We start from the raw sequence: 12,865 nt of genomic DNA, 5'->3' as shown, positions 1-12,865 counted from the left end.
CCCCCACCCCTCACCACCACCCCAAAAAAATTATTTTTAAAAAATATTTTAATTTCATATTATTTTCTACTCTAGTAAAAATAAAAAATGTCTCTCAAAAAAAACATTTTTCATACATAAATCAAAAATTAAAAATTATTTCCGAAATATATTTTCTACTCACCAACCAAACACGAGAAATAAGTTAGAAAAAAATTTTCCTTCATACCTATCAAACCCTTAAGTCACGACAATTGTGCTGCCACGTCAGAAGCAGTAGGTGTTAAATACTGCCACTCGTAACTTAAGAAAAAACGTGTATTAGTTTGTTTTATCCAATGAAATATTGACATCTCAAGCCTTTATGGGGTTTTCCGTCTTTTAACTCACCTTTCTCTTACAACACCCTCTAATATTGAACCACGTGACCGCGTAAGATCACAGCACAATTCATTCAGTATAAATTAGCATCTTCTTGTTACTAGGTTGTTCAAATCAATTCTTCACTTTACCATTACTGATCTCACTCTCTCTCAATCTGGTAACACTTTCCTCTCTCTACATACTTGTTTTCTTCAATTTAGGGTTTTACTCTGCTCTTCAATTCTTGATCGCATTGTAAAGAGTTTCTAGTAAATGCTTTGAGAAATTTTTCATCTTGGAAGATTTGTAGGGATTTTGTGATAAAAATTAGTGAATACTTCTGTATGATTTGTGTTCTTTGTTGTTTGTTTTGAGATTTGTCTCTCTTAGAATCTACAATTTTTATTTGTAGTAGAACATGGCGGAAGGAAGTGCACCAGCAGTACCAAGTACTGAGTTGTTGGAGTGGGCAAAGAAAGATAAGCGCAGAATGTTGCATGCTGTATATCGTGTCGGTGACCTTGAACGTACCATCAAGTAGGTGGTTAGATGTAATGAGGTTCTTTACAAGTGTTGATCTTGTTTTCTTGGTTAGATAGTAATAGTATCTTCTATGTAATGAGGTTCTTTACAAGTGTTGATCTTGTTTTCTTGGTTAGATAGTAATAGTATCTTCTTATTGTTGTTAGGTTTTACACAGAATGTTTTGGGATGAAATTGTTGAGGCAGAGAGATATTCCAGAGGAGAAGTATTCGAATGCTTTTCTTGGTTTTGGCCCTGAAGAGTCTCACTTTGTGGTTGAGTTGACATATAGTAAGTTTAAAGCTTTTATATGTCTGTTACAACTTACATTTTGATTCTCAATTCTAGAAAGCTCCCTTATCAATTTCATGAAAGAAAAGGATTTTGGTCATCTCTCTATGGAGTTCATGCCGTGTGATAAGCCTCTAAAGAAGGTGCGAGCGTTGAGATTTTTAGCCTATTGTCTTAGAACTCCTTTGCCTTAAAATTACAGGGATTTGTTGTTCTTGGTTTGTTCTCTGGGTTTTCTTTGGGTGGTGGAGAGAGAGTTGGAGAATGAAGCATGCATAACATTGTTAGGATACTCAGTATATGGTCCAATAGAGAGCCACGTGGAGAAGGGGATGCCAGGAGGTGACTTGATTTTACTGAACCAAAGGCACATCATTTAGTTAAGGAGCATAGATTTTAATAAATAGTTTACCTATTATCCAACACCAATAATTGAATTATATACTGTACCTTGAAGCGTAAATTTCAAATCTTACATAGATACCATTGTACAGATTATGGAGTTGATAAGTATGACATCGGAACCGGCTTTGGGCATTTTGCTATTGCCACACCAGATGTAAGTAAATTTTGTAAGCAAAATTATGTGCACCATTTGTTTCTTCTAAATGAGCTTTGTTCCTCCTTTTCTTAAGGTTTACAAACTGGTTGAGGAGATAAAGGCCAAGGGTGGAACTGTCACAAGGGAGCCTGGTCCTGTCAAAGGTGGATCTAGTGTTATTGCTTTTGTCAAAGATCCTGATGGCTACCTATTTGAAATCATCCAGAGAGAGTCTACTCCTGAACCACTTTGCCAAGTGATGCTTCGTGTGGGGGATCTTGAACGTGCTATCAAATTCTACGAAAAGGTGACATCTCTTATTTATATTTTCTCTTTTTTTAGATATCCTTTTGTGTTATATCCTTGATTTGCCAAATGCAAACTTCAGACAGAAATTTCCAGCATGAAATGAAAAGAAGATGCTTGTCATTTTTATGGACACATGCATTTGTCTCAAATCTAGTTTATACAATACACTAAAGCAATGCAGCAACAACAACTAAGCAAGTCCCAAACAAGTTGTAGCTATCACCTGTATGAACTTTTTTCTTCCATCGTGCCCCATCTTTTGCTAAGTCTGTATTGATACGAAACATTTGCAGGTCTTTTGAAACAACTTTTTTCCATGTTATTTTAGGTCTAACCTATCTCCTTCTAACACTTCACTTGCCATAGTTTCACACCTATGTACCGGTGCATCAATAGGTTGACTCAGAACATGTCCAAACTATCTCAAGAGACCTTCTAGCAATTTATCCTCAATATGTAATACTTGCAGCTTCTGGCAAATGCATTCATTTGTAATCTGGTTTGAACGCACATCCAGCTTAGCATCCACATCTCCGCAACACTCATCTTTTGGATATATTGGACTTTTAACAACCCGCGTTCTCTACCATATACCATAGCCGGTCTTATAGCTATTCTATAGAACTGACCTTTTACTTTGGTAGGTATCCTTCTATCACATAACACCCCAGTAGCACTTTTCCATTTCAATCATCTGGTTAACCCTTTTGAGTTAGAATCATCAGTTTAACCCTATGAGTAACATCTTCATCTGTCACTCCATTCTCTTGAAACAATGAGCAATAATTTCTTTTATTTCAAATCAATATAGTGATAGCATTGGGTTAAACATGTTCACGGGGCTAAACTCTTACTTTTCTTAAGCCTTAATCAATGTGACCCTTCAAATATGTCCAAGGTATACCCACTGTGATTGGAATTCCGAAAGAAGATAATTGCAATGCATTCATAGTTGTTGCTCTTTGTAATGGTGTTGTACGCATGATGGCTTTAGACATGAATACACATCAGCTTGGGCCATAGTGTAACTATCTATGTTGTATTTTTTTTAATCTATAGGCACACTGTGCAATTTGTGGTTTGACAGAGCTTGTCTTTGAATGCAGGCACTTGGGATGCAAGTGGTGAAGAAAGTTGATAGACCAGAGCATAAGGTATGCTTGATTGTTTTTTGAAACTATAAGCTAAGTTTGATTTTTCTTTTGCTAGCCTTGGAGCCCAGATTACATGTACAATAACTGATGCTTATCTTTTATGCTTGTGCAGTATACCATTGCTATGATGGGATATGCTCCAGAGAAGGAGACGACTGTTATTGAGTTGACATACAACTATGGTGTGACTGAATACACAAAGGGAAATGCATACGCACAGGTTGATTTACTAGCATGCATATTTTCTCCTCATTTCAATTCTTTTATCCCCTTTTTGAGTAGTGTGGGCGTACTTGCTCGGGGAATTCCTTCCAACCAAGTCTCGGATCCTTTTCCTTGTTCTCACTCAAGGAATGATCATCCAATGCTCTTGGCTCTCTCTTTCCTCCTCATTTTTTTTTTGGTTGTGTGAGAGAGAGAATCCATGTTTTTTGGCCAAAGTTAAGAATATAAAAACATTATATTCTCTTTCTTGATTGAGATTCACTTGGAACTGTCATTGGTATCCCCATGATCAACGGTTAACCATGTACTTATTCCAAACATCTTTTAGGCTTAACTTGCATGTGATTTGTTCCAGATTGCAATAGGCACTGATGATGTCTACAAAAGCGCTGAGGTTGTCAATCTTGCTATCCAAGAGCTCGGAGGAAAGATAACTAGACAGCCAGGATCAATTCCTGGACTCAACACCAAGATAACTTCATTTCTGGATCCAGATGGCTGGAAAACAGTAAGTGTCTGGCTATCACAGGCTGTATCATTGTTTTTCTGTCCTTTTCCAAGGCATGTATGTAATCAATGGGATATGAGCTCACTTTCTGTGTTGCGTTTATGTGTAGGTGCTGGTTGACAATAAGGATTTTCTGAAGGAGCTAGAATCGTCCAAGTAACTGGTCAAGAAGATGCTTGTTCGTATTTTACTAGATATCAATAAATAATCTGCTGTGGTGTTTATCTTCACATGCATATGTCTAGTACCGTAATCAACTACTCCTTTAAGCACTTTTCCAGACATTTTCGTGTGTTACAATGTGAATTTGACATCTCTAACTTGCTGAGTATCCTTTTGAGTTTGTGTATGTATGAAATTATCCAATCAGCAAGTGCAGACATCAAATCTTTCATTCATCATGGCTATATATCATCTTTTGCGTTAGCAATTAGGACCGTACTAAATAATTTTGGACAGAGAAACAATCAAGCAGATTAAGGTCTCATTTATTTTTATTAAGATTTAAATGTCTAGATATTCAATATACATTTAAATACTTAACGATTAAAAATGGTTAGTCTTTTTAATAGAATGAATGTATAGAAGCTGACAACAAATATAAATATTTAGTTAGTGATAGTTAATGATGGTAGTGATTAACGATATATAGTGAGATGAAAGCTATAGATAGTAAGGGTGTGTCAAGTGATTTCGGTGATCGATGAAAGCAGTAGTTATGGCTGACAGTAAGGGTGGTGACTGACGAAAGTGGTAATTGTGCCTAAAAATTAATGGTTGGGGAGTATACTGACATCTTTGTAAAAAATTAGATGTCTAAATGATATTACAAATCTGTTATAGATGTTAATAATCCAAATCTATTTATATTAATTAAGTAACGGAAAAGGCTCAAAAATATCATTGAACTATTGAAAATAGCTCACATTACTTTTCAACTATTTTCTGGCTCAAAAATACCTTCGTGTTAAAATATTAGATCACATTTATCCTTATTATTAATAGAGGTGTGTTAAGCGCCATGTGATTTCCACGTGGACGCCATGCGGATGTCACATAAGCAACAAATAACTCTCACCTTCACATAGATTTATAAGACTTGATTACTCTAATTTTGCCCTTATTTTTTGACAAATTTGCTGGTAGGTCAATAGCATTTTTGCCCTTTTGGTTAAAAAAGAAATTAGTGTACCCCTATAAAATTTTTGACAATTTTTTTTACACTTTAGGCTTCGGACTCTAATAAATAGGGCCTAAATAGATAACATAAACATAATAGGGGTATTTGAATACAAGCACTGAAGTTAAAGATGTATAACACAAGGGCACTGGATACATCAACATTTTTCTCAGCAAAGGGGGGGAGTTCTAGATAAACAATTTGCCCATTGGACAGAAGCTACAGGTGAAGCAATAGTTAATTGCTATCCTGAGATTTGCTAACAGCTAGCCTAGAAAAATAAGGGGGTGGGGGTGTAAACTGAACCAACAAATTTTCTAAAATGCAGATGGAAAGAATATGAGAGCACAGGGCAGGCACAACAATGGCCTACTGGACTGGAAGTTCCCAGCAGATAATACACATACAACAATTTGAAGTTGAACAACTCCTCTACAAGTTGAATCTCCTATAATATACTTCTGAAAGATAAGCAATCATAGATTTGTGTCCATGGGATAGCAGCCAAGAACTCGAATAAATCTTGCAAATTCCTGCATTGAAGAAACATTAGGAGATTTAGAGATGTGGTCTTCATGGCAGACCATAATATACAAGCTGCAAAGAGAGGATATCAAATAGGAGGAAAGACAACAAGCATTATGCCTCATTCCCAAACCAAGTTGGGGTCGGATATAGGAATCTGCACTGTCCACATTTGGAAATATGTGTGTGAGTGTGTGTGTCTATATATACACATACCAACAGGTTTCTATTGCACAAAAAGGAATAGAATGAGCAACCAAAGAAATAGCACATGATGTTGATTTCAATTCTGTTGCCAAGAACTCTAAAAACAAGAAAGGCAAGAAGGCAACAACTGATGTTGATATTAATAAATTGTAAATGCATATGGAAGATCAAGTGACGAACAGGTGGCACAAGATAGCAATTTCAACAGCAACAAGACAACACATGTAAATGGTAATAGAGCTACCTTAGCAACTTGTTTTCTGGCTGAGGGGTCATATTAGAGATTGTTGTACTAACCTGAAGATGCTCAAGAGCATATTGAGCACGAGGGTCTGCCATCGATGCTTCAAAGTCAATGTAAAAGAGGTAGTCAAAGTACCTGCCATCAAAATTTAGTCACTTTCTTAAGTTCCACAGAAACACAAGTAGGCCAACCTCAAATATACCCTAGCCATGAGAAGAGGCAACATGTGCCGGTGTGTAAACATAAAGGATCATCTTGCACTTGTTTCTTCAGCCAGAAAAATTAAGGGACTGGAGCTACTGGATGTTGTTCAATCTTGCTATGACTGAACAACATCTATGGTTTGGAAAAGTGGGAAAGAAGAAGATTTTATAATAAAGAGAAGGTTGTATTGTGAAATAAATATATAGTTTGAAAAGGAAGTGGTGAGTAACTAAATATGGTCACATAAATGGGTGCAGTTATCCACTCTAATTCTTTTGCTTCTTCTATTAAACAAGGATGAACACAAATTCAAAACTTCCAATTCCACTCTTCTCTTCCCAAGCAAAGTGAAAAGGATAAACAAACACAGCCATCTCAATGACTTGTGCGATACCCTTTCTTTTCAAGGCACTTGAACTATTTTTTCCTTCTTTTTTGGCTAACCTTAGGCACTTGAACAATTTATAAAGCCATATATTATATATACATATAACTTTAACATGTTAGACAAAACAGAAAATTAGAAGTACACTATGCTATCAAGGACCTCTATAGTAGCATATCATACCTATACCAGACGAAAGGACTAAATTCACTAATTTGAAGATCTATCTTTCCTCCAAATTATGTTGCTTTATCTACATGCTTCAGTAACCACAACCTTGAAGAAGTATTGTAGGTCATGGAGTGGGGCAAGGTCATAATAACAAATATATTGTAGGAGGGAGGGAACTAGTTAAATACACCTTACAATAATTTTTTATTTTTTCTCACAATTGCAAATGAAACAAAGGAAAATGTTTGACGGGAAGTGTTTTCCTAGAAAATGTTTTCTTAAACTACTTATTTTTGTTGTTTGGTAAGTAAGCAAAAAAAATTCTTTAAAAAACATTTATACATAAATCTAGGAAAATACTATGGGATGGGTGTGGGGACAATGGTGGGCTGGTGGGTTGGAGGGTGAGTGGTTGGGGTGTTAGGAGTGTGGCGGAGATAATGAGCGTGCATTGCCGCTTATGGAACTTGTTTTCCGTACTCCCACCAAGAAAGTCATTTTCCTAAAAAGATATTTTTCAGAACATTATGACCAACCTAACACGGGTAAATTAGATAACATTTTCTGTAAAATGCTGTCCTCCCTACCAAACACACCCAAAAAGATGATTTTTACGAAATCTCTCTTTTCTTTAAGAATAAATTAGCCAAGTTGTGGGCGTAAAGTCAACTTTGAATTTTGAAAGAACTATTACATCAATCAATCAACTATGATCAATTCCAAACTAGTAGGAGTCGGCTAGATGAACCCGATATAGCCATTCCACTCTATTCACAAATTCAACATCTAAAGGATTCACAAACAATATTGAATTCAAGAATGACACCATCAAACTCAATACATCAAATTTTACATTGACTTTTAACCCACTGAAACCCTCCTCTATTTGGATGTGGGGTTAGCTGTACTTTGCGAAACTCATACATGGGGAGTTCAAGCTTATATTTCTAAAAAAAATTAACTGAATAGCAGCAACAAATAATGGTAATGGAAACCAGGGATTACAAATCAAAGATATCCAGAGCGGAAAAGACAAATGAAACAAAGCCGACATGGTTTCAGTTACTATTCCGTGGTTCTTAGCGCAATAAACAGATTTAAGACTCACTTGGCACTTCCTTTGTTGGAGTCATCTACTACCCTTAAAGGGCGCTTTTTTTGTGGTCGGCTTTCAATCTGTATGAATGCAACAGAACATGTATCAGAGCCTTTTAACTAGAGAAGGGAACTACAAAAGCTTTTCCAACAGAAATACCTTTGTTAAATTGATCTCTCTCAGAGCAAAAACTGCTAAGGCCTTGAATAGAACTCCAGGTCCTTCTTCCAAAGTGAAGACAATGCTAGTCTAGAAAATGAAAAGGGAACATCAATTCTTTGTATGAACAAAATAAGTTCAATGAAGAAGAATATGATATTACCTTATATGGCCTATCAGTTCCCGAAATTATGGGCTCCCTTGCTAGTATCAGAAATCTGGTGATATTATCTGGATCATCCTGGTTATTGGGTCATTCAATTAAAAATCACATTACTGAAGTTTCACAGCAGATTATAGCAAATATATTTGGCTAATAGCTTTGCAGTTTTTAGCTGCACCAGCTTGGTCAAGAGCAGAACCAAGTTGATAAAGACGCAAAAGCAGAGAAAAGACTTATAAATATCTTCTATGGTTGAGAACTAATTCTCAGACTGCCTTAATAAACTATGATGTTCGGTGCCAATACAAGTGTAGATCTAGAGGCCAGATTCGTCATCACATAAATTTTAGGACTTGACAGAATTATTGTAATAGTTTTGGTCAACAATATAATTTGACTCGATTTCTATTTAATTAAGTTAAATGGCTATTGATTATTGTGTAATTATGACGACCTTTTACGTTTAATTAGTTAAATATTCAAAGTTTACTAGTTACTATTCAACTTCATTGATGGGGATAAGGTTTAGAATTCGACACGTGTGCAGTGGCATTTTTGGAGGATCCGACTTTAGATTAATAAGGCAGTCGTAATAATAAACACAAAGACGCATCATGCTAAAACTTCTATTAGCCCATCCCATTGTTGTCAAAGACGCGCTTAAGCCCTAAAGCGAGGCTCAAAATGTGTTGAGCACTTCCATCTTGCTTAATGTGTGCTTTAGTGTCGTCTTAGCCTTAAACTAAACAGTTATATTTTTTTTTCTCCCTTGGCGGTTATTTTATTGATGTTCACGCTTTATTTGCATTTAAAGCTCCAGCAGACCTTTCATCTTTTATGTCCTTTTCTATTTTGACAACACTGGCCCATCCAGACAAATTTTAATTGTTATCTTGTAACTGCACAAACCAAGGCTTCTTCTTCATATTCTGAAATCCACATAATTCCATACAAAGTATCCAAAGCAGATTAGAGGAAGAGAAAAACTCAGTAGTGGAAGGAGAAAATCATGTAGAAATAAGAGTACCAATATTCCCCTAATCTCCTGCAGCAGAACACAGAGCAAAAAATGACGCTCGAAAGTTTCAAATACAGCTATGATTTTGAACTCAATACTTAGAACCATTATTATCTGCAACCAAACTACCTATATTGGTGCTGTGTTTATGACAAGGAAGATATTGGTGATCCTGGAATAACCTTGCCAAACCCCAATCACCATCTTCGTGGTTTAACTATTTTTTCACTGGCCATTGATCTACCATACTCCTAATTTCTCTGGTTCACAACCAGCTAGGCGAAGCATGCATGGGTGGATTTGAGCCCAAACACGTACGTACAGGTATAAAAATTTTAGCAGACTGGTTCACAGTTGAAGTTGCTTCTGAAAAATCATTCTTTATTTTCCTAGGTTTACCAAAATGAAAACATCCTAATTTTGACACCATGCAAGTTCCTTAAAGGAAATGTATTTGCTGCTCATTACAGTCTGAATGAGCAGTAAAATGAATAATGTTTCTTTATAAGCCAAGATTAAATCAATAAATATCCATGATCTGATTCTTCATCATTCTATCCCATCCATAAATTAAGAACAAAGAATAAAAAAAATCCATCCATCCATGTTGCTAGCTCTTAATCTTGAAATTGCTTATGGTTCCATGTGAAGATAGAGACAAGGAGTGAGCAAAGTCAGCAAACTATACCTTCTGGAAACTACGTATCACATTTTGTAACAGTTCTTAGATAGGGATAACTACAGTGAGGAAAAACGAAAAGACCAGAAACCATTGTAGGTTTCCATATCAAAGATAAGCGACGATCTTCTAGAAAGTTATTGGTCGATATGCAAACTATGCAAATGCTGTTATTTTATGAACGTGTAAGCGCACTGGATATTCATACACTCAAGTCATGAGTGCCCACAACGTTGGTGACATGGCTCAAGAAATAAATTATTAAAAAGACAGTCAAGTGCAATTTCAAAAGATGCAATGTTACATGGAGTAAATACAAAAGGGAGAACCTTAGAAATGCAAAATCCTAACCTGAATTCTTTCAGCAAGAATGCTGAGCCCATAAATCTCTGCAGCTCGAGCACTTGCAACTGCTCCAGTATCTCTCTTCCCTTCAGATGCGACTATCTGTTGAGGTGTCAAATAATGTGGAAATAAAACCCGCCGAGGATGAGAAAATTTAATGGAATACCTGTGCAGCACTGGAAGTATCATCACTACTGAGCCTTGCAACGCCTAACTCATTCAACATAATGTTGCATTGTTCAAGTGCCTGAAAGCAAGTTATGGTTGTATTAGTATTTACCAAGTAGAAATGGAAGCAATATAAATTCTATGTGCAAAACTAAAGGAAGTAACTGTTTCTATTTTAATTTATAAAAAAGGAGCTCGTGTCTAACTCAACCCAAAAGCTAATCCAATAATTTCTACATCTTTTTAGTTTAACGAGGAGAAACATCAGATTCTTCTGAATAATGAAATGAAACGATAACCTGAGGGTGGCTGACGACGCGCTTTAATTCCTCTTTCCTGATTCCTGGCAAGCCCAGAAGGCAGTGGTTAACAAGCAACTGAACTTCTCCCACAATATGCAGCCTATGCCGAAGGAGTAGATCGTAGTTACGATGGATGCTCCCAGCAACTGAATTTTCGATCGGGAGTACAGCTTTGTCTACTAACCATAATTCAACTGCCTGAGAAATGAGAACTAATACTATAAAGGTGTGAAAAGATGCAAAATATCTTCAGGAACAAAATCACTTTGGTTTTACAAAAAAAAATACCTTAAATGCAGCCTCAAACTGATCACATGGGACAGTTTCACATTTCGGGTATGCTTTAAGTGCAGCTGCCTCACTATATGCACCTGGAATTCCCTACGTTAGAGAAAGAAGATTAGCTTATAAGGAATCTCACTTAAGAAATGAGTTAAAAAGTTAAGAGCATGGAGGTCTTTGTTGTCTACCTGATAAGCAACTCGCACATTTGAACCATCATGTTGACTACTAGAAAGATATGTCGCAGATAAGGGTTCTGCAATGAGCAAAAAAAAAACGTGTGCCTCATGATGTAGACAAAATGGAGCATAAGTACTGAATTTACCAAGTATTTGTTGCATTGGGATATTTAGCCAAAAGTTTTTTTTGAGGTTTCATCCATGACAAAATATAGATTACTATTAACCTATTATCTTCCATGATAGTTGTGGAGTAAATGAAATCCAAACAAGGCCATTTACAGAATATGCACAATGTTTTCTACCAGATACTTCTTTTCTTGTTCACAGTCAACAGAGGCAACAATTTGAAATTATATTCCCTTGTAAGTAGCTTTGTGGATGACGAAAACACCAAGTAACAAATTTGGAGAAAAATGTCAAATGCATGTCACAGGATGAAACACCATGACACAAAAATGGCACTCAGCAGGAATTGAACTACAGTTATGCTTATGTGTTCTGCAGAACCCATAGCTTTGCCCACAACCTGTATTTGTGTTTTAACATTCACTTAATTGTACAAATAATTTATCCAAAACCCAAGAAACTGCTTTGTCAAGGATCTACAATCCATAAACTCAAAATCGTGGCTCCGACTTTTTGCACCCAGGCAACACACTATTAGCAGATTCTTGCAGAGACTGTCACATGTTATGTACAAAATGTAAGAGAGCCCATAAAAAGATAGCTAATTAATTATCACACACATAATTGGATCTTTTAAGATAAGACAATGACATGAACTAAAAAAGGTTACAACTTTAGGCAAAGATCAATCTTTTCATCCAATTCCAACTTGTTATTAACCACAAAAGACCTCCATTTTTAGCATTCTATAAAGGAAAAAAAAAACAAGTCTTTTCTGATTCTGTTAGAATTCCACCAAAAGTACTTCATTAATATTCTAAATTTGTCTCAAAACCCTATTAGACATTAAAACAAATTCTGAAATCACACAAACTAAATTAACAAAACATTGACAGAAAAAGAAAAAAAAAAACTAACTTGGTAAAGATTGTAAATCCCTATGAAAGCCTTTCGACTGGATGATTTGGGCTTCTTGAACAGAAGCATCCCCAGGTGGTGCCAATGGCTGTTCATCTTCCACAGGAGTGATAGCTCTTTCAGTCTCAGATAACAACACCAAACATTCCCATTTCTTATGGGCTCTGAGATTCAAGAAAGTTGATCCAGAAAGCCTAGACCCATACCCCAATTTCAAAGATTGAGGATATGTACAACAATGCTGCTGATTGGTACAACATGCCCAAATTGGCACAAGTTTCAAAGCCATGGTTCAAGTGTTACCAATAGTCCCAATGTGTATAATAAGCATATAAATTCAGACACATCAGACTCTTCTTAACAAACAAACATAAAACACACTGTTGTATGCTTCTTTTTTTTTTTTCTTCTTCTATATGAAAACTTCAATCCTAATACAAAAGGCGGATTCTTGGAAAAACTGAGGAGAAAATGTAGAAACGGTGGGGCAGTAGGTAAGCAGAATGTTGGCAACACGTTTTCAATTGTGTTGAACAGAAAAAAGAAAAGAAAAAAGATTATTAAATGTTACATTAATTTCAATTGTGTTGAACAAAAAGAGGAAAAAAGTAATAAATA

The 12,865-nt window shown here is 35.9% G+C and overlaps 2 protein-coding genes across 4 annotated transcripts; one reads left to right on the top strand and one right to left on the bottom strand.

Annotated features, from left to right (window-relative positions):
* Positions 1-365: 365 nt before the first annotated feature.
* On the top strand, positions 366-4,291 carry LOC107011785 (lactoylglutathione lyase GLX1). Of its 3 annotated transcripts, none has more exons than XM_015211430.2 (9): positions 366-520; positions 758-879; positions 1,032-1,156; positions 1,651-1,715; positions 1,792-2,004; positions 3,113-3,160; positions 3,273-3,380; positions 3,741-3,893; positions 4,003-4,273. In XM_015211430.2, exons 2-9 carry the CDS (start codon positions 761-763, stop codon positions 4,051-4,053), a joined length of 882 nt encoding a protein of 293 aa, XP_015066916.1. In that variant the 5' UTR covers positions 366-520; positions 758-760; the 3' UTR covers positions 4,054-4,273. The 3 variants fall into 3 exon arrangements, with proteins under 3 accessions (XP_015066916.1, XP_015066915.1, XP_015066917.1); XM_015211429.2 differs by having other exon boundaries at positions 468-520; positions 755-879; positions 4,003-4,291; XM_015211431.2 differs by lacking the exon at positions 366-520 and adding an exon at positions 631-648 and having other exon boundaries at positions 755-879.
* An 864-nt stretch (positions 4,292-5,155) lies between these two features.
* LOC107008703 (arogenate dehydratase/prephenate dehydratase 1, chloroplastic) lies at positions 5,156-12,799 on the bottom strand. Its single transcript, XM_015207842.2, has 11 exons — positions 12,248-12,799; positions 11,210-11,277; positions 11,028-11,120; positions 10,737-10,937; positions 10,436-10,516; positions 10,276-10,371; positions 8,228-8,305; positions 8,065-8,154; positions 7,918-7,985; positions 6,103-6,184; positions 5,156-5,606 (listed from the first exon to the last, which is right to left on the bottom strand). Exons 1-11 carry the CDS (start codon positions 12,534-12,536, stop codon positions 5,550-5,552), a joined length of 1,203 nt encoding a protein of 400 aa, XP_015063328.1. The 5' UTR covers positions 12,537-12,799; the 3' UTR covers positions 5,156-5,549.
* Positions 12,800-12,865: the final 66 nt, after the last annotated feature.

This window comes from Solanum pennellii, chromosome 2 (assembly GCF_001406875.1).
Source record: "Solanum pennellii chromosome 2, SPENNV200".
Classification (NCBI taxonomy): Eukaryota; Viridiplantae; Streptophyta; class Magnoliopsida; order Solanales; family Solanaceae; genus Solanum; species Solanum pennellii.
Note: the sequence above shows the minus strand (reverse complement) of the source record. Positions and strands in the feature narration are given on the sequence as shown.

Excerpts from the sequence above, each read along its gene's own strand:
- LOC107011785 (XM_015211429.2), top strand. The coding sequence starts at position 761 with ATGGCGGAAGGAAGTGCACCAGCAGTACCAAGTACTGAGTTGTTGGAG. Across the intron at positions 1,157-1,650 it reads TGTGGTTGAGTTGACATATA|ATTATGGAGTTGATAAGTAT; the intron begins GTAAGTTTAAAG and ends ACCATTGTACAG. Across the intron at positions 1,716-1,791 it reads TTGCTATTGCCACACCAGAT|GTTTACAAACTGGTTGAGGA; the intron begins GTAAGTAAATTT and ends CCTTTTCTTAAG.
- LOC107008703 (XM_015207842.2), bottom strand. The coding sequence starts at position 12,536 with ATGGCTTTGAAACTTGTGCCAATTTGGGCATGTTGTACCAATCAGCAG. Across the intron at positions 11,278-12,247 it reads GGATTTACAATCTTTACCAA|AACCCTTATCTGCGACATAT; the intron begins GTTAGTTTTTTT and ends TGCTCATTGCAG. Across the intron at positions 5,607-6,102 it reads ATGCTCTTGAGCATCTTCAG|GAATTTGCAAGATTTATTCG; the intron begins GTTAGTACAACA and ends TCTTCAATGCAG.